Source organism: Seriola aureovittata, chromosome 14 (genome assembly GCF_021018895.1).
Source record: "Seriola aureovittata isolate HTS-2021-v1 ecotype China chromosome 14, ASM2101889v1, whole genome shotgun sequence".
NCBI lineage: Eukaryota > Metazoa > Chordata > Actinopteri > Carangiformes > Carangidae > Seriola > Seriola aureovittata.
This window is the reverse complement of record NC_079377.1, coordinates 11910643-11929628: the sequence shown is the minus strand read 5'-3', so window position 1 is coordinate 11929628 and position 18986 is coordinate 11910643. Positions and strand designations below refer to the sequence as shown.

At 38.6% G+C, this 18986-nt stretch overlaps 2 protein-coding genes across 3 annotated transcripts in view; one reads left to right on the top strand and one right to left on the bottom strand.

Moving 5' to 3' along the window:
• The window catches only part of mcph1 (microcephalin 1), a 30385-nt gene extending 11641 nt beyond the window's left edge, over positions 1-18744 (top strand). The window contains exons 15-16 of the mRNA XM_056395059.1: positions 17845-18082; positions 18164-18744. Coding sequence (XP_056251034.1) covers positions 17845-18082; positions 18164-18216 — 291 coding nt within the window. The 3' untranslated portion in view covers positions 18217-18744. The remainder of the gene's footprint in view (positions 1-17844; positions 18083-18163) is intronic.
• angpt2a (angiopoietin 2a) lies at positions 172-12228 on the bottom strand. Of its 2 annotated transcripts, none has more exons than XM_056395060.1 (9): positions 11743-12228; positions 8442-8597; positions 7303-7424; positions 6946-7184; positions 6115-6245; positions 5464-5565; positions 4559-4725; positions 2957-3087; positions 172-1425 (listed from the first exon to the last, which is right to left on the bottom strand). In XM_056395060.1, the coding sequence occupies exons 1-9, from the start codon at positions 12010-12012 to the stop codon at positions 1253-1255; spliced, it is 1491 nt and encodes a 496-aa protein (XP_056251035.1). In that variant the 5' UTR covers positions 12013-12228; the 3' UTR covers positions 172-1252. The 2 variants fall into 2 exon arrangements, with proteins under 2 accessions (XP_056251035.1, XP_056251036.1); XM_056395061.1 differs by having other exon boundaries at positions 6115-6242.
• Positions 18745-18986: the final 242 nt, after the last annotated feature.

Below are 18986 nucleotides of genomic sequence, written 5' to 3'. Positions count from 1 at the left end.
TTTCTGAATTAGACCTTTATAGGAAATGTTACAAATCATTGATCAGGATTGCTTTATGGCTATATGGGATTGACGGGATGTAATCTGATGTACAAATGGTTATCTTATCCATAAGCAGATTCTCAATTAATTTTCCCCAAAGGAACAACAACAAAAGAAAGTGAATTTTGTAGAATTTTGAAATTTTATTTTGAAGTAGAAATGATAAACACATTACAGAAAAAGTTGTGGTGATCTGGCATTTGTGCATTCACCAGACTGTTCATTGTTATAGTGTAGAACAAGGTCATGTTAAATATTCAACTTCAGGTATATAACAGCTGGTAGAGCATTACACTCAGTCACGCTAACAAAACCTAAAGCCAGTGTTTACTGATGAGAAATCAAGCTTCCTCACTTGGACAACTTGTCATAAATTGTGCTTTTTGTAGTTTCAAAAGAGTCATTACATAAATAAAAAAATACATTCCCAAAAGACTGCAAAGAGATCATCGTCATGTATGAGCATGTAGGAAGGTACTGCAGAATTATATTAAAAGATATCCTCTTAGTTTATGTGCAATGAAATCATTAACTAGCTAGGAACTAGGAGGCACTCAAGATCTCTCTGACAAATCTCTATCCTTAATAATAATGTTAAATATCAGCCTTAAAATCTACATATAAATTAAACAACAAATGTACACACATTCTCTGGAGAAAAACGATCCTAAGAGAAACAATTTCTGTGACATTTTTACATTTGCATTTACATTTTAGGTATTCAACAGAAGATTTTCTTGAACACATAACAATCACTTTGAGCCAGTTGTTTATATGTTGTACCATTGTCTTTTTCCTAAAATGAGCTATTAGCAGCTATTATTCAAAATCTAGTTAAATGGCTGCTTAAACTATATTAAAGAAATTAAGTTAACTAATGTCACATTTTACTCTAGTCTCTCCTGTTTGGTTAGCTAGCTGTCATAACTCAATGTAATTACTATACCCATAGTTACCTATACACACAGACATACGTATTTTCATTTTAGATATTTGTCAGTCCATATTTCACAATTTTTGCAACAACCCATTTCATTAAAATTATTAAACATATAAACATGCACAGAATATGTCTTTTCAAAGGTATGTAACAATGTTTTCATTAAGTGCTTTGGCTTCCTTGAGATTTTTTTTACTTTTGGTTTTGTTGTTTGTTGCCGTTTGTCAGGCACAGTTTCCTTCCCACTTTGTTTAATCTGAGAGTGACGGTTCAAAGGGAACCTGTGAAGTCTGCTGGTCTGATCATCATTGTCGTGGACCTCAGTGAATAGCCCGAGCCTTTCCAGTAGTACCATTTGATTCCATTGAAGCGATTCGAGTTTTGGCCTTGTTGGTAATACATCCCATTCAGATTGGAAGGACCGCAGGCATCAAACCACCAACCTAGAGCATCAAAACAAACATTATCAATTTAAATGTAACGTTGCCAAAGAAGATAATGTATACAGCTCATGGACGGTGACTGCTGTTGATCACATGGAAAACTAGAATAAAACGAAATATTACTAAATGTAAAGCCCTTTTAGAGCTAAACCATCTGTATGTTGTTTTGTGGTAACTTGAGTCCATTTATCCATGTATTTTTTTAACTTAGAATTATGAGTTAAACCATTTCTCTTGTTACACCTGAACCTTTGAGGTTAACAAGCTTTACCATTGGCTTCATATCGAATGAATGGAGAAAGTTGAGATTTTAGAGAGGAAATGAGCATTAACGTACATTTTTGAAGTTATAGTAACGGTTATATGGCTTCTATGGAATGAATAGTATTAATACACTTTCAACTATGTTGCACTTGTAGCTATACTTAAATCAATGCCATGTCATGGCATCACATGAGCAGCTAGTCGAACTGTTAGAAAGTTGCAGTACATTCTTCCGTCATGTCATGGTGTCAAGGCAGGCATTTCACATTTGGCAGCGTCAACTCGAATTGGATGTGACAGTGTAATTGCTACTGCTCTTACTGGATTGTCACTTATCCTTGACAAACACTCCTTTTTATTTTAGGTCCCCGTGACACTTCTTTCATCAGTGTCATCAAGTTTTCATCAGTGTGAGCTGGGAAGAGACTGACTCGACTGATAGCTTGGTTGATGAACTTTTAAAGACTCTGGATTGGTGTTTTTATTCAGGAGTAATACCTTTCATATGTAGTCCAAAGAAACAGCATGTATATCTGTAAACAGCATTCAAGTAAAAACCTGAAAACCTAATCTTTCAGTTTAAAATATGCAATGATTGCAGCCAAGATTATGGTTTTACATACTATAATTACACACAGCTGTCAAATGAGGCTATTACTCGCTCCTGCAACATTGTCAGACTCGCTCAAAATCTGTGCAGCAGAAACACAGATAGCGTTGTATGTAATCATTTTTCTGCTCCCATTTACATACAGGTTGACTACATTCATTCATATTTCTGTTCATTCAAACCAGGCAGTTTCATATTTGTACTCTTTACACTGGGTCAGTGCCAGTCAATTCCATTTGTGCATATTGAGTCCCCTGTGAGAGACACCTCATGGGAAAAAAGGGATAGGGTTAGCTTTTTCATGCTTTCATGCTCACTTGGCAGACCCCAATACAGAGGGAGACAAACTTCTGGCAGTGGAGTCACTTTCAAGGGAACGGAGGAGGACCTTTTAGCTCTGTTCCCAGGCTATTAATGTCAGCCATTGTAGGGACTGAATTCCCCCATGAGTTGATCAGTGATTAACTCTGAGCTAATTGTGCGCTTTGACCTGGCAACAAAAGTACGGGAGCCCTTAAAATGCCCTTGAAGATTTTCGGGGAAAGTGCCAAGATTTAGGTGGTTGAGGTTTTGCTCCACAACAAGTGCCCAGTGCAAATTGATGTGATTTTTCTCTTTTTGTGATGAACAAGTTATTTACAAAAGTGTGTTTCTTACCCCCTGTTGTCAGTTGTGAACATTTGCAAACACATTTGTCATTGTCTGCATCCTTTGTACTGAAATCACTTCCTGGCTGCCCGATGCTGCTTATTTTGCCTGCTGTTCCACTGTAGCCTTTAAGGTGTATCCTGTAGAATGGAAAAGGAAAAATGAAGGAAGAGGAGGAGGAAGTTTGTGACTACTGTTCCTCAAAAGGCAACGTCCAACTCACTCATACAGCTTCACTACAGCTGGATCAAAAAGGGGTTTTGGCATAAGGATTAAGTGTGTGCTCATTAAACTTTTGTTTGATTTTGCTGCTGTTTTTGAATTTAACAAGCAGCTTGATGATTTAATGTTTTGTCATGCAATTCTTGTATTTTTTCTAAAGGATTTGTGCAATGCTATTTGTGTGAGGTGTTTTGTAGGAGACATAAGTTGCTGAGCCAAGTAACTGAAGACCAAATTGGTCATAGTTAAGGGGGCTTAAGATGTGAATAGAACTGTGTTGAATTGGAGCATTTCAAGGTCTGTTTGCCAAATTCAAAAGAAGTATCCATTCCTCTTTGAAATCAGCTTAGGTTCAGTAGAGAAAATACTTCTGAAGGTTGTGTTATTGCCAAGAGTTGCAGATTGAATGTTAGAAATCCAAGACATTTTATGTTCTTCCTATTTTTCAAATTCTAACCAGTTTTATTACATTTTCTTTGGGCTCATGCCAGCACATCAGCATCAGGAAGAAAATGAAATGAAATCAGGACTTTCTATAATGCGTTGTGCAGTAGTAGTAGTAGGTCAGCAATTATGAGCTAGTGTTTACAAAAGTGGCTTTCAGGAGATAAATATGTGCATTATACGATGCAGGGACACTCGCTGTGTCTGTCAGAACAAGTGATAAAAGACTGTAGAATTAATGCTTCTCGCAAATTAGGAATTAACAACCAGAGCAAATTCAGCACAAGAACTCTCAGTGTGTCTGTTAACGTGGTCTCATCTTCACTGTCAATCAACCAATTGTGGAGATTTAGCCTGGGTACCTTATAATGAATTGTTTCACTTCATTATTCACGATATTTGAATTGTTGAAAACGTCAGATGCGGGTGACGAACCAGACGTATACGGGGGGGGGGGGGGGGGGGGGGGTCCAAATGTCTGAGACCACTTTCTCATTCATGTCCAGGTTATTAGAAAATGTATGAGAAAACAGTTGCAGTCAAAGCTCCTATGTTTATACCTTAAAAGATATTACTGTATGAAAAAGATTGCTACTACACTCATAGGGTGGTGCTTCAAAAGACGACTGACTTTTGTCACCAACACAGTTGTTCATTTCGTCATAATAATTGCAAGGCTTTGAGTTTTGAGGCTGCACTTTAGTTACGGCTGAAAACTGGCAAGAGTTTTTGGTATGTGTTTAGCATAGCAGACTTCAAAAGCACGGTTGTAAGACAGAAGCAGTAATATTTGCTGATGGGCTTCTTTGCCCTCAATAACTTACGCAACATGAGCTGTGAAATTTTCAAAGCAAAAATTAAACAAAATATTTAGTAATTGCCATCTTGCATGCAAAACATTAATTACTCAGGGGAAATTTCTTTGATGTTGTCAGTATGACAGACCTGTAATTTTGTGCTTCACTGTCCAGAGAAAATTGATCATATTGTGAAAATCCAGAGTTTCCTTCCCAGTCACTCAGCTGGATCCTTAGTTTGTAGGACTGTTGATTGGTCAGCTTGGAGACAAATTCATTTCCTAACCAGAATTCAGCTGATGGTTCTCCAAACCCCTGAAAAGACAAAAAAAACAATGTAATTAAACCACGATAAACCCCTGCAGTAGAGCTGTGTAAGATGTATTTTTCCAATAACGAAATGGCAAACAGACAGACAATCATTATGTAATCTTCATTTCTTGGTTATTACATTGAGAGCTGTTTTTCCCTGGAACTGAAATATTTCATCAGAATACTCAAAACACGTTCAGCAATTTAACAAATCAATCACAAATAAGAAAGCATGCCAGTTTTAACTGCAAAGGAAATTGCATGAATGCTTTTCTCTGTAATGATTGCTCTGTGGGGACTTGAGATTGGACTTCATTTTGGCATGCTGTTGGACGATTTATCTCCTACTTGGCGTGGGCAATGCTGGTCACTATTTTTAGTAGTAGATTATAAGCATAGTTTCAGATGCACGGACAGCAATATTAAATATGCTGTGATTGAATGTGCTACTTGATGGCAAATGCCAAATAGCTAAAATTATTGTGGTTTCAATTTTTAGCTTTAGTTTGATGAATAGCAGATGGTGATCACTTAGGACCTCTACATTAGTGACTGTAGTCTGTCCTTTCTTCTTCGGATTGCATCTAGGAATTCCTTCTGTGCAGAATCACTAGGCCATGAAAAAACGTTCCTTTCGATGGCCAGAACCAAATCTGGGTGCTGGTCTTGTGCATTTGGAATGAAAACCGTAGCCTAGGATATATATTTTTTAAGGGAAGAATTTCTTCTTGATAGTTTTACCTTTTTGTACTCTTGCCACGTACGGTGAAAGTCAACATGGCCGTCAAAGCGTTTTTGTAGGACTGTCCAGCCACCTCCTTCTGTCTCCATGTCACAGAAAGCCTTCAAACAAAAGGAAAAGGGAGTCGCTGTAATTAATAATTCAAAATTAATGCTGGGTGAAGAGTTCATGTTCATTTATAATTTGACAATGCCGTCTTATTGGAGTTACGTTAAAACAACTTTTAAATTGCAGGGAAGGGATACAGAATTGAAGTCCAAGCCTTAATCACTGAAAAGTATCTAAGGAGATCACAGTTTTAGCTCAAGCATGCACATCATTAATGGAAGTCTAAGAACATTTTAATTTAACTACCCCACCCTCAAACACAAATACTGTTCACTGAAGTCTTCATTCAGTGGTGTGTGCAGTGTTTAAGTTGCAAGATTGTGTAAGTGCAGATTGGTCAGTGCATGTATATGTGCACAGTCATGGCATTATTTAATCCATGCAAGTGAGTGCTGATTGTTTTTTTATTATCCAGCAAAATAAGTAATCTTCTTCACCACCAGGCAATTGAACTTACTATGGTTTTTTTTTTATTTTTTTTATTCCAGCTTTAGGTGATCTCAGGTGAAGCCAGTCTGAAACAATTAACAGGTTTACTTTACCTTAACCTCTGTTGTAGTGTTGGGTAATGTGAGCGTGTAGACTCCACTGAGGGTGTCTCCTGACTTGTAGACAGCAGCACAGTCCATGAAAGTGGTAGGATTGTCCTGCATCATGGCAGTTTTGGTCTCTGCTGAGAAAAATGACCCTTGTTAATTTGACAGAACACAGTTGTGCAGCATGTAAGTGTCCTCTTTTTTGAGAAGTTCACACATTCTAATAATAAATAAATATATAATATTCATCTCTTTAGTGTCAGTGTGACTGCTGCAGCAAGGTGGGTCCTTTCTGTTCTCAAGTATGCCAGCACCACTTTATGGCCTTGAAAGCCCTGCATGCAGTGGCCAAACTCTGAAGATCTATATCATTCGATTGTTTACTGGAAAGACTGGAAACAGATAAACAGCTAGCAGCCTGGCTCTGTCCAAAGGTAATCTAATCCACTACCAGCAATGGATTATTTCTTGGCTCTGAGCAGTTGGCAGGCAATCAGCCCGGAGACTCCAGGAAGTTACAGCTCCAAGCCAAAAAATAGTCCATCACATACCATTGGGCGAGCTGGCTGTGTCCGATGCAAAGCTAAGGTAACAAGCGGCTGGATATAGCTTCATATTTAACAGACAAATATAAAATTGGTATCAGTCTTATTATCTAACACTTCACCAGAAAGTGAATAATCATATTTCTAAAAATGTCTAACTATTCCTTTAAGTTGTGCCCACCCCTCAGTGGTTCCTATAGTGGATTAGTGGTACTAATATAACACTAAAAAAGAGATGTGTATTTAGTCTGCCTTTGATTAAGCTACAGATGAAGAGGTTATGATGACTCACTGCGAGCTGAGCCGGCAGAGATGGTGTGAATGAGGCTGTTCACAGTGTCCAGCAGCTGCTGCTGTTGATGCTGTAGGACAGTGTTGTTGGAGGAGACTTTGAGCAGCTCCTGCTCCAGCTCGCCTATGATGGCGGTCTGCCTCAGTATTAGAGTCTGGAGCTGCTCCTTTTCGTCTTGAAGCATCTTCAGCTCCACCTGCCTCTGCTCCTCCATCTCCCCCACCTTTTTCTCCAGGAAGCTGAGGAGAAGCAGACAACAAGTTTAGCAGTGAGTTTGTCTTTGCTTTGCACACGGCTCCAATACTGAACTGTTAGTGACCCTGAAATTTCTTTTGCCTTGTGATTTGACGTCCTCACCTGTTTTTGTCGTTCAACTTGTTGATTTCATTTGTTTGGACGATTAGTTGTTTTTCCAACTTGTTGGTTGACAAGGAATTCTCAAGAAGCTGCCGCTCAAGTCGAGTTGTATGATGAATTACCTACAAATAAAAGAACGCACAGTTCAGCTCTAGCACAGAGATACCTTACCCATTATTGTAGCCGCAGATTTTTACATGCCCACATTATGATGTCAACTCTCAAGTCAAATGTTTAACATTAGCTTCAAGAAGGGCTCAAGGTCTTTCACTAATGCCAGTGTGGTCCCAAGTTTAACTCACATCTGCAAACAGAATGTATTCCAATGAAACACGAGACACTGGATATTTATAAAAAAGAAAGTGAAGAACCATATAAATACACAGGAACATATAGCAAAAGAGCAATAAACATGTGTGTAACAATCCCAATTGACATAACAAACCTAAGATGTTTGCCTGGTCAAAAGGCAATTTGTTGTTTTTTTATGGGATTAGTGGATCAAGCACAACACACGCCCCGTTTGCGCTTCTAGACTGAACAAATAGCCATTTGCAAAATGGAAAAGCATGACAGGAAAGAACAACTAAAGTCCCATAGAGCAGACATACCTGAACAAGGGGAAACTTTCAGAATCCACGTATTTTCACAGACAGATGTATTGAACTAAACTCTGGGGTTGGGGACCTTGCCTCTAATTTCCCATTTTGGAGGAACTGAACTCAGCAAAAAGCAGGTTGTTTACATGGATCCTAGCTATGTGTCTCCAATGGAGCTGTTGATGTCTTTGAACAGACGGATGTCTGATTGTGACAAACTGATAGACCGTTTCTGTGGGAATATGAGTGTGCTAATAACAGGAAATGCTGTACAGTTGGCTCACATAAGGTCATTGACGTGTAGCCACAATAATAAACTGACGCAGTCATGCCTGTTTTTCCCTCTGCTTATTTTTTTCACACTCTGAAACTACATTATTTAATGCAATGTCTGTTAGAGCACGCTGCTGAACAACTGCATTACTTTGTTGAGAAATCTGTTGTGCTTGTATGTAGACAGGTGCAAACTGTGTTTGACAGTTTTGACTTTCTTAGCGTTCTTTTCTGCATGTTAGGAAAAAACTGAAAGCACAGCCCCACCTGTGCCTCCACATTGGTCAGTTTCCTTGTTTGCTCAGCAGTTTGACTCAGCAGGTTTGTTCCAATTTCAATCATCGTAGCTGTGTGGTTGTGTACAGCAGTCTGTTGGATTTGGACCATGTCCTGCTTCATGCTGTCCTGTATGTAGTTCTCTAGCTGCAGAAGAAAGACAACTGGATTTAGACAGTTTTTAACATCTCGTGACTCATGCCATTAACCAGTGGTTACAACTGTGCAGTGCTGCATTACATTCATACGGTAGTTCACAGATTGACACCCAGGTGCTGCTCACTATAATCTGCTACTGTAAAGTTGCACAGAGAGCAGCTCTGTTTCTTTGCTTGAGTTCTTCAGCAACTTCATTCGTAGTTGATGAGAGAGAAATCATCTCTTCTTGTTGGTTCAGCGACTAATATTCATTTTGTGGTCATTGTACATTGAGGTAGGTAGAGGCAAGTAATGCCATTGTCACAGAGAGTCATTGAAGTGTGGACAGTTGCCCACCTTTATAACATACACACTGCATTATTATTGGGTGAGAAGCCATGTGTCTTACAGGAAAACAATGTGTATTTAAGAAATAATAATGTTCACACATTGAAACTCAAAACCTCTCTTGAAAGCTCATAGCTTTCCACAGTTGCAACCACAGTTGTTCAATTATTGAAGGAGAGCCGTGGGCTCTATTGTCCCATGATAGGCATTTAAAATTTTTAAATCATACACTGTTTAATATTTAAAAGCCTCCTTTAGTTGACACAGTAATGTCATTTACATGTGATAAAGGAAAAATGTGTAAATATTTTCCTGGTAAAGTAATGAAATATTAAATGAATAAACCATCTGAAGATGATATAAAACATTTAGAATTCTGAGTTTAACCATCAAATATTAAACCTCTTAATCATAGTAATAATACAATGGCTCAGGAAGGGGGGGGTTGGTGGGTTGGTCAGTGTTTCATCTTTACGAGATTTGTTGTTATCTACCTTACAGTATTGCCAGATTTAGACCGAGACCAGTCATTAAGTTATTTCCTGCATGGTGTTCCTGAGTGGCAATCAGGTCACACGACTCGTAAACAGGATGGAAGTGTTGAGTGAGGAGTTACATCCTTCATGACAGTATGACTTGTGTACAACTGGAAACCAGTGTCATCTACAGTAAGTTTGTTATTTACTCATCATAAAATAATGCAACCCCAAACAGCCAATTTTATCATTATTTTCCATGCGTCAAATACAACTAACAGCAGCAATTAGTGCTGATTTTGTTTGTCTTCCTCTCTTGGTGTCCAGTCTGTTTATGTTATTGAATACGCACAGAAATGTGTGGTAGGTGGAAGGTTTTCATTAGACTTTTTGCCAGGATATCCCATTGACAGTCAATGATCTAATCAGTTGTTTACTCTGTATGCCTCAAAGGCGTCAGTGAGGAATGACTGTGTTCCTCATTCACACGAGAGCATGACAACAATGTGTTTTCCTAAGTCGTCTTCAGCCTGTGCAGTATAAATACCAATTCCAGAAATTAAGTGACTATATTGCGATGGTTTTAAATAAGTAAAACACAACGCTGACAGCATTCTCTACTGTATATTTCTTTTAATAATTAATTAAAACATTTTTTTTTTTTTTTTTTTTTTTTTTTGCCTAAAGAGAATTGTGGCTTTCTTATTTCATCTGTGATAACAAAGGTTATGGAGCACTTCACTGATTGAATAGTCTTTTTCACACAATTTTTCTGGGTTGCTAAGATATTAATGACCATGGCACACTAGAGACCTTTACAGTGTCTGATGAGTCCCTCTTGGTAATGTGGATCCACAGTAAGGTACAATATTTATCAGAGAGAATCTGTATTATACTTTGGTACTGTTAGACTTCATGAGTATTGTTTGTGTTCTTACAAATCAGTTCTGCTCTTCATGGCAAAATATCAAGTTTATTTTAGGAAGGAACATTTATATTGTGACAGTTAACTTTAACTATCAGTCTTCGCACCTTAGCTGGGAGTTTTTCTCCCAAATGTATCGATTCAAGTGCAAATTAATTTGGTGAAATCAGAAGAAGGTATTGGAGTCGTCCTGGATTTACGCAAAGTGATGTGAAACAGATAAAGCATGCTGATACAAGTTCAGGTAAATCTTGGCGGTGACACATTATTAATCGGTAATGCCTCTTTCTATATAAGAAACATGTAACTTGTCACTATAACAGATGTGCTGTTGGGCTTTGTAAAATGTTCACTTGTGTTGTGGACAGCCTTTGATATGTGACGCAGCCGGTCAGTTTTTGTCTATGTCTATGTGAGCGTAGTTACTGAGTAGCAGCGTCTAGATCATGAAGAACATCAAAGACGAGTGCCCTCTGAGCCTCCTGTGGAACAGATCAGAGCTTGTTTCATGTTACGAGACGGGAATTGTGTGGTCAAGCTGTGAGATGTTCTTGTCTTGTCTGGCTCATCTTGTATAGTACTGATCGTTAATCACACTCTGAAGTGGGTGAAGAGAGGGAGCCAGAAAAGAAGCAGTTCACTTCTTTCTATCGCCCAAGTAAAGGCTCAGCAGGCTGAAAGGAAACCATGCATCCCTCGTGTGGACACCTGTGCTGAGTTTTTGTTCGTCGTCAGAGCCGTTATGTCCTTTTGTACTGAATAAAAGTGCATCACAGATACTCAGCACATTTTCTTGTGTTCGTTTACAGCTTTGTTTACTCAAAACAAGTTCCCACACAATCTGTCTGTCTTTTTTTTTTCTTTTTTAAATACAAACTCAGGACATAGAGTAAATATACATTGGATAAAATTGTTCTTGTTCATATATTTGTTCAGCGGAGCAGTTTTATCACTTTTATTTTGTTGTATTAGCGAAGTGTTATTCATGTCAGCATGACGATTAACAAAGAGCTTGTGGTTTAGTATGAGCCCAAATAATCTGACCATCACATGAATACAGCTGTCCTTGAAATTCAGGATGTTAAAATTTGCCTGTTCCACCTGCAGAAGTCAATTAAATACTTCCACGAGGGGGGAAATCTGGCAAAGCCTACATACAGCCACATGTTTGGTTTTCTTTAAAACTCCTTCGCTCTTTGTCGTAGAGAATATGAGTGGAAGTGCGAATCCTTACTCTGACACCTGTGTGGAGGCTCTCTCGGCTCCTCTGTCACTCACATACTCGAACCGGTTGTTATTCGTTTTTCCTTTAAGACCGTTAGTCTAAAGTCACTGTAATTAAGGCAATCATTGGTCTCAGAGTTTCTCGAATTAATGTGATATCATGAATATGACTTAACTTTACCTTAAGCAGCCACTGTGTGTTGTTCTCCATGATGATCTCCAGTTGTTCCAGCCTTTGAGCCGACTCGTCGTTGTCCATGGGTCCATCCTTTTGAACTGGATAGTTGTAGCTGTCGCTCTGGCTTTGGCAGTTTTCCTGCTCGGGCAGCAGAAAGGTGTAGCTACATGGCCCGTTTTGGATCTGATATTGTTTCTTACCAACAGCACTGTATCCTGTCCCCAGACCAAGGCAGAAACTTAAAACTAACAAGTCCACATTCAGCATCTTCATAACAGAGTTATTTACTTAAAAATAAATTTAGCACAACTTCAGGTTTTCCTTAAACTTCTTTCAATGAATGTGCGTCTTTCCCTAACAGCATCCAAGTGTAAACAATCCTCTTGAGGTTCCTTTTATTACCTCTCAGTGGTAGGAGGAGAAAAAGCCCATCAGGAATTAGAGGTAGTGTTTCTTTCCCGTAGGTTACCGGTGCCAGACTGCATGTGCTCGCTTTTCATCAAGCCCCCAGCCACTTGTTTGAGCTGCCCATGGCCCCTGTGATTAGCTAGTGATTTTTAACCACTCCCCCCTCACTGTGGCCAGTCACTGTGAAAAGCAGTGAAGTGGAGATTCTTTTCACTACACACTCGGTGAACGACACAGAGGAGCAGATGCACAAACTACACACCTTTCACGATATCCTCTACAATACCCACATGTTTTTTTTTCTGCTGTAGTTGAACAGCCACTCAGGATGCAGCTGTCCACCTTCAGGACACTGATAGTAGCCATGTCCATCCCATTCATTGAAGAATGTTTCCCGGCCTACGACAAACACTCTAGCATCTTTGAACAGGAGATTCAAAGGAAGAAGTCTGTGTTTAAATGACATTATTGACTCTTTCCATGTATTTTGCTACTTTGCTCTTTTAAGATGTTAAATCAATATTAAAATGTACTGAAATCTTAAAAACAAAAAAAACAAAGTAGGTTTATTTCACAAGTGTATAATTTTATAAAATGATCCAAAATTCCCAGATCTTCCCTTGGGTCTCAGGGTCCATAAAATTTCATATTAACTGTTACTGGTACAAACTAAACTTGCCACTTGATCTCTGACCACAAAATCGTCATGGCTTTTATTATTTGCTCTGGTTCTGGGCAGATTTAGGCAATTTCAGATTAAGTGTACTTGGCTGATCTCTGAGTCAAAGGTATGTTTGGCGTTAATCTTTCAAACTGGAAAAATTATGTGAATGTTGTTTGTTTCTTTGCTTTTTCTTAAAATTAAAAATTGCAACTATTTTTTGAAACACTGGCTCAAAATAGCAAAAAGTGATCCCAAACAGACAAACATACATTTAACTTACGTGTGCATCTATGCAAATGTAAAAATGATCAATTTATTGAAAGGCAGCAATTTCATTTTTTGGCATGTTCTGATGTTGTTAAAGAGACTGGAGGATTTTCAAGCATCCTCTGTCAACAACTTGCCCGGAAAGCTTCAGTTAATAACTTGCTTTTTTATGGCTTAAAGGAAATTATTTTTCAGTAGAAAATGGTTTTGAAAATGAATCACTCCTGGGTTATAGAAGATTCGGCGGCTGGCTCCCTACAACATGTAATGATATAGCCATAACCAACCTTAAATGCAGCATTATCTCAGCCTGGCAAAGTTTTTGCGGTCAGTTAAGTCTGTGTGGGGGCTCTCATGTCACTGTGGGGAACAGAGTGTAGGTGTGTTATATGCCAGAAGAGCATTGGCATAGGAGTACGTTTTGTCCTATACTGCAGGAATGTGCCTCCATCAGACACTCAGCTGTGGCCTCAGTAGCGTCACTCTTTACTCCTTAAAAACAGTACAATAAACGAATAAATGATTATAGACAGATTGATCTTCATATTTTGTACGGAATAATAACTTTACCGTGGCATAACCACATTTTAGTGTCAACTGCACCATGTTTAATTTTTTGACAGGAAAGCCTTAGATTTGCCCTCTGCAGTGGGATAGAAATACCGAAACAGAATTGTAGGAAGTAGGCTGATGTAATAGTTACTGTATACAGGAAATGCAACATATTTAAGGCACATTACCAAAGAGGAAGGACTTGTCGTCATTCCAAAAACACTGACTTTTTCAGGTGTTCATGCTGAATCACTCAAACAGTAGATTCATCTACACCAGTTCTTGTATTTCAGTTTGTTTCATGGTTATTGAAAGCACAGGGGACTCCCTGGGACCATTCATTCATTTAATTTTGTCACTGAGCCATGTCTTTACTTCATACCAGGCACTAGACATTGAAATTGTTTGCTCATGCTTCGAGCAAACAATTTCACTTAGGCTGAACTGTAGCACACACTCTCTTTCATTATACAGGGCTGTTAGGCTTAATTTTTTCTTGCCTGGTAGTGGTTGTTTTAGAGCTGCACAAGCTTCCTGCCTCTCTGCAGACTTACTGTGCATAACAAGAAAAATGTTCATACACATATATGTCAGTGGCTGCAGAGATGTTGATTAGGTTGTCAGTGTAAGGAGGGGGGATTTCAAATGTGAAGAATAAATCAATTGTTACTGGCACAATAAAATGCAGCTCATCTAAGCTGTAATGATTTCAACAGTGTTTATCAGAGAAAGCTTGTTACAACTGGGATCTCTAAGACCCGCCCCCCAGAGATTTTAAAAATTCATTACTCTTGATACCATGAAATGCAACAAACCAGCAGGCTTCAGTTAGACGCTAGGTTACAGATGAATATTTTTAGCGTCACATTTGACAGCAGTGAAGTGTAATTTCATTTATAGTGCCACTTTCATAAGCAGACAGAGATGTGGGTTATGATAAATGTATTTTAAATGCAAGAATGGTCTAGATATGAAATTAAATTTATGCAAATCCAAACTGCTATTGAAGACACGACAGTTAATATACTCAAAGGGACATTTTGTCCACTGAATGGAGGACCTGTCTCCGTCTCTGAGTGGCCATTTACTCTTAAATTCGAAAATCCTGACACAAATAATTATAGTCACAAATTGATCCAGCTGCTTTTATAGTCTTCACAGTGCTGTTGTTAGAAGCAGTGTGAGTGTGTTTGTGTGATCAATAAACACGTCGAACCAGCCTGACCACACACAAAAGACACAGACAACTTTAATATATTTATTTAACTACTTGAAGCCAAGTTTTCAGGGGCCTAATATTGTATTCTTAGCAGTAAAATACTCATCAATTGCTGTATTTGTACTTTTTGTGTCAGCATTTTCCTTATCTCTCTCTTATTTTGCCCTTTCTTGTGGGACTGTTTTTAAAGTTCCTAGTTTTTAAACCCTCTTTTCTCACATAATAGACCTTCCTTATAGTCTTCAATCATTCCTTTTAAAGTGCACAATGTGGGTTAACACTAAACTGACCCTGTCTCTGAACCCTCTGCCCAATCCCTGATTATTGACGTCAAGTGAAACCTGCATGAACACTGACAAAAGACTAAAAGTTTCCTGGCATTCAACTTAGAATAGGGGGAGATAGGTCCCTTTCAGATTAGCAACTGGCCCCTGCAGGTTACAGAGCAGGCCTGTACTGAGAGCATCACGCACCAAACCCAAAAAGAAACGGAACCTTTACATGAGATTCCCATGCTCAGAGCTGACGATACTCATTTAACAACGTGGGCGTAAGATGGCATAGTAGCTCACCAGGCTACCATAGCATTGTGACTTAACAAAAACAGTGTTGAATAGTTTGTTCATGGTATTCTACTGTAAAACTGCTAATGATGAAAAAAACTGTTTCACTTTCAAAATTTGGTATTTAAATTGAATTTCATGGTACATTTAGTCTTTCAGTAGTGGCACTCCTGTTTTTCATTGCCTCACAGCCAAATTGTCTCAGCTCCTGCTGTATCACAAGCAGCCACCCTCAGGCCAGTTTCGGTATTGAATCAAGGTTTCAAATTTGTGGCTGTCTTGACTTACAAATTAGGTTCCTTGGGGTAAAAGCCAGTGGATACTACATTTATTTATGTATATGATGTAAATGTGCCAGAGTTAGGCAAAAGACAATCCTTGGGCGGGTGTTAATGCAAGTTGATAGTGCTAATCCTCATCATGATTGCAAGCATTGTTTACGTGTTTATCAGAGAGGAAAGAAAACCTGTGACTCACATGAGATACATCCATGAAATATGTGTGCCTGCAAGGCAGACACACAATGAATGCTGGGAACTGTGCTAATAACCTCACAATATTTCAGAACAAGGTTAATTTGATGAGTTTAGTGAACAATAAGCAGGACGTTCAGTAAACCACGGACAGTGTTGACAGCTCCCTCTCTCAGCTCTTAGCTTTGTTGCACTGCTGGTGGTGGGATTATTCAGACTGTTATCACATGCCTTTTTCACAGTTGACATTTTGACATGTCAGAGTAGGAAAAGCATGGGTGTAAAGAATTTAATTAATGATGTCTGACCTCCATTTATGGCTGCTTCAGTTTCAGGGGCCTGTTATTGTGCATGCTGGCTCACTGTCACGGCTCACAGGGACACTGGAGCACAGCAGAGCCATCGTTAATGTTTTTAGTAACAGCTGTGTTTTTCCTAATATCTCAAGTCAAAATGTTTGCTGTGAAAAGTACCCAGCTTCAAGTCTAATTAACTAGAGTAATTAGAAACACCTGTGCGGGTGTACAGTAACATCTGAATGTTGTCACTGGAAATTTTATGTTGGTAATTTATTTATGTTTATGTAACGTATTACACACTCACTATACTCAGTTGATTAAAAAAAATGATTTAACTGAATTGATTATGAAATTTTACAGGGAAATCAACGACCTAGTTATAACTTTCTGCCAGTGTGAGTATTTTTGTTAAAGCTAGAAAACAGTTGCTGTGGCAGGTTCACTGTCCTTAGTTCACATTAAGATTTAATATTAGATTCAAAGTAATAGTTTGACATTTTTGGAAGTGTTGGTTGAGAAAATTGATACCACTCTCATGTCTAGGCAAAATACTTCTTGGCAGTGACCACTAACGTCCCAGAGTCTCCTCTGGTGGCCTAACAGATCCCAGCCAAGTAATAGTCTGGCTCCCAACCCCCCGTAAAACATACTTTTTGTCCTTCACTGGTTTTTGTACAAATTAAACATACAAGATATAATGTGTTAATTAGTAAGCTTTTAAGGTGGTGGTAGGTGGATTTTGTTATCTTTGGACAGAGCCAGGCTAGCTGTTTCCCCCAGTCTCCAGTCTTTGTACTAAGCTAAATTAGCTGGCTGCTGGCGGTAGCTTCGTATTTAGCGTACAGACGTGAGTGGTATCAATCTTCTCATCTAATTCTTAGCAAGAAGGCAAAATGCATATTTTCCAAAATGTCAAACTATTTTTTTTAACACTTCTGGAAAATGGGAATATAAGTTATCATGAGTTTATTTTGGAAAGAAGTTTTTCGGATGATCCTTTAAGAAATCCTTTTGAGCTGCTGGTTGTTCTTCTGGTGTTTTTCTTGAACAGAGAAGCTGAACAGGATCAGCTTCTGCATCCTGATTAAACCTCAATATTTTCAGTTGAATTTATTTATATAGGGTCAAATCATAACATACATTATCTAAAGGCACTTTACAGAGTAAGGTCGAGACCTTACAATATTATAGAGAGAAACCTAATAGTTCTCATGAGCAAGCACTTGGCGACAGCTCAGAGGAAAAACTCCCTTTTAACAGGAAGAAACCGCAGACACAACCGGACTCAGGGTGGGCGGCCGTCTGCCTCAAGCGGTTGGATTGAGAAGAGAGAAAAGGGGGAGAGGGAGGGAGAGGGGGAGAGAGAAGAGAGAGCAGTAACAGCTGTACATACTATTGTACTTATTTATTTATTTATTTATTTGTTTGATATTATTTGTATTAAAACACTTTCAGACTGGTTGTTATAATGGTAATAATAATAGTGATACTTATGGTTGTCATAGTGTTATTAATAATAACAGCAGCGATAGCAATAATGATAATGAGTGTTGAGGATCAATGGCAGAGCCGGATCCGGTAGAGCCAAAGAAACCTGCAGAATGACAGAGAGGAAAAATCTCTGGCAACAGTATTTAACTCAGTTACTTTCTCCTCTCAGATCTGTCGTCTCCAGAGGCACCTCTCTGCCGGGGAGCACCAGCAGGACCTGTTCGAGGGCCAGCCAGCCATGTTCGTGTCCCAGCACTCCCAGCCACCCACTCAGAGTCTGGTGGAGCTGATCCAGCTCTGTGGAGGAACAGTCTGCAGCACCGTGCGGCAGGCAGGTATCTGCATAGGAAGGTACAGCGGCAGGAGACCACAGGGAAGCAGGATCCTGTCTGAGCAGTGGGTGCTGGGTAAGATGTTTTCTGATAATCTCTGTTTTAAAATGCTTCTATCGCGTCACCGATAATTGTTTCTCTCATTTTTTATTTCAGATAGTATCACACATCTGAAGCGGCTGTCGTATGATAACTACGATTTGGAGTGAAAGCTGTTGAATTTTTGTTTTGGTTGTGAAGTTTAGTTTTGTAAATTTTATGCTGGACAGTGCCTCGTCTCGCCCCACATACTCTCCCTTTCTGCCTTACAGTTTCCCTCCTTTCCAGATTTATTGTCTTGTTTTGCAAATGTTTTTGAGGCTTTACATAAATCCTCTCAAATATTTTATTTTTGAAGACTTTTAGTCTCTGGTTACCATGGAAACGTGTGACTTAGAAAGGACTTAACCATTCAGCAACAGTCCATGTTACTGTGGAACTACTTGAACATGATGTATGTCAGTCCTTTGTTAATTGCATTTTTTTTTCATGATGTAGCAACCACTACTTTGTACCAGTGTGTTTTCCTCAGCTAGTGACACATGAGATTGAGCCACATTTTTCATTCATAAACATGTGATTTTAAAAATACTTTCTGAGCCAGTGTAATACTCTAATGGATATAGAGATAAAGGATACTCTATCCCTGATAGAAATGTTTTGTGATGTTATTGTTAATAAAACTTTTTAAAATTTTAGATTTTGATCATTGGTTTTCTTATATTCTGTCAAATGAACAGCTGTTTAACTAGTTTTAGTTTACTCATATAAACTGATGTTGGTATTTCTTAATTATTTAATTCATCCAAGACGTGATATGATAGATTCATCAAAAGAAATATAATTACGACTATCAAACAGGTTATAACAGAACAATGGTTGCCCATGTAGTGTTACTTTTACTTGTAACATTTACCAGCCACGTTGTCTTTGCACACAA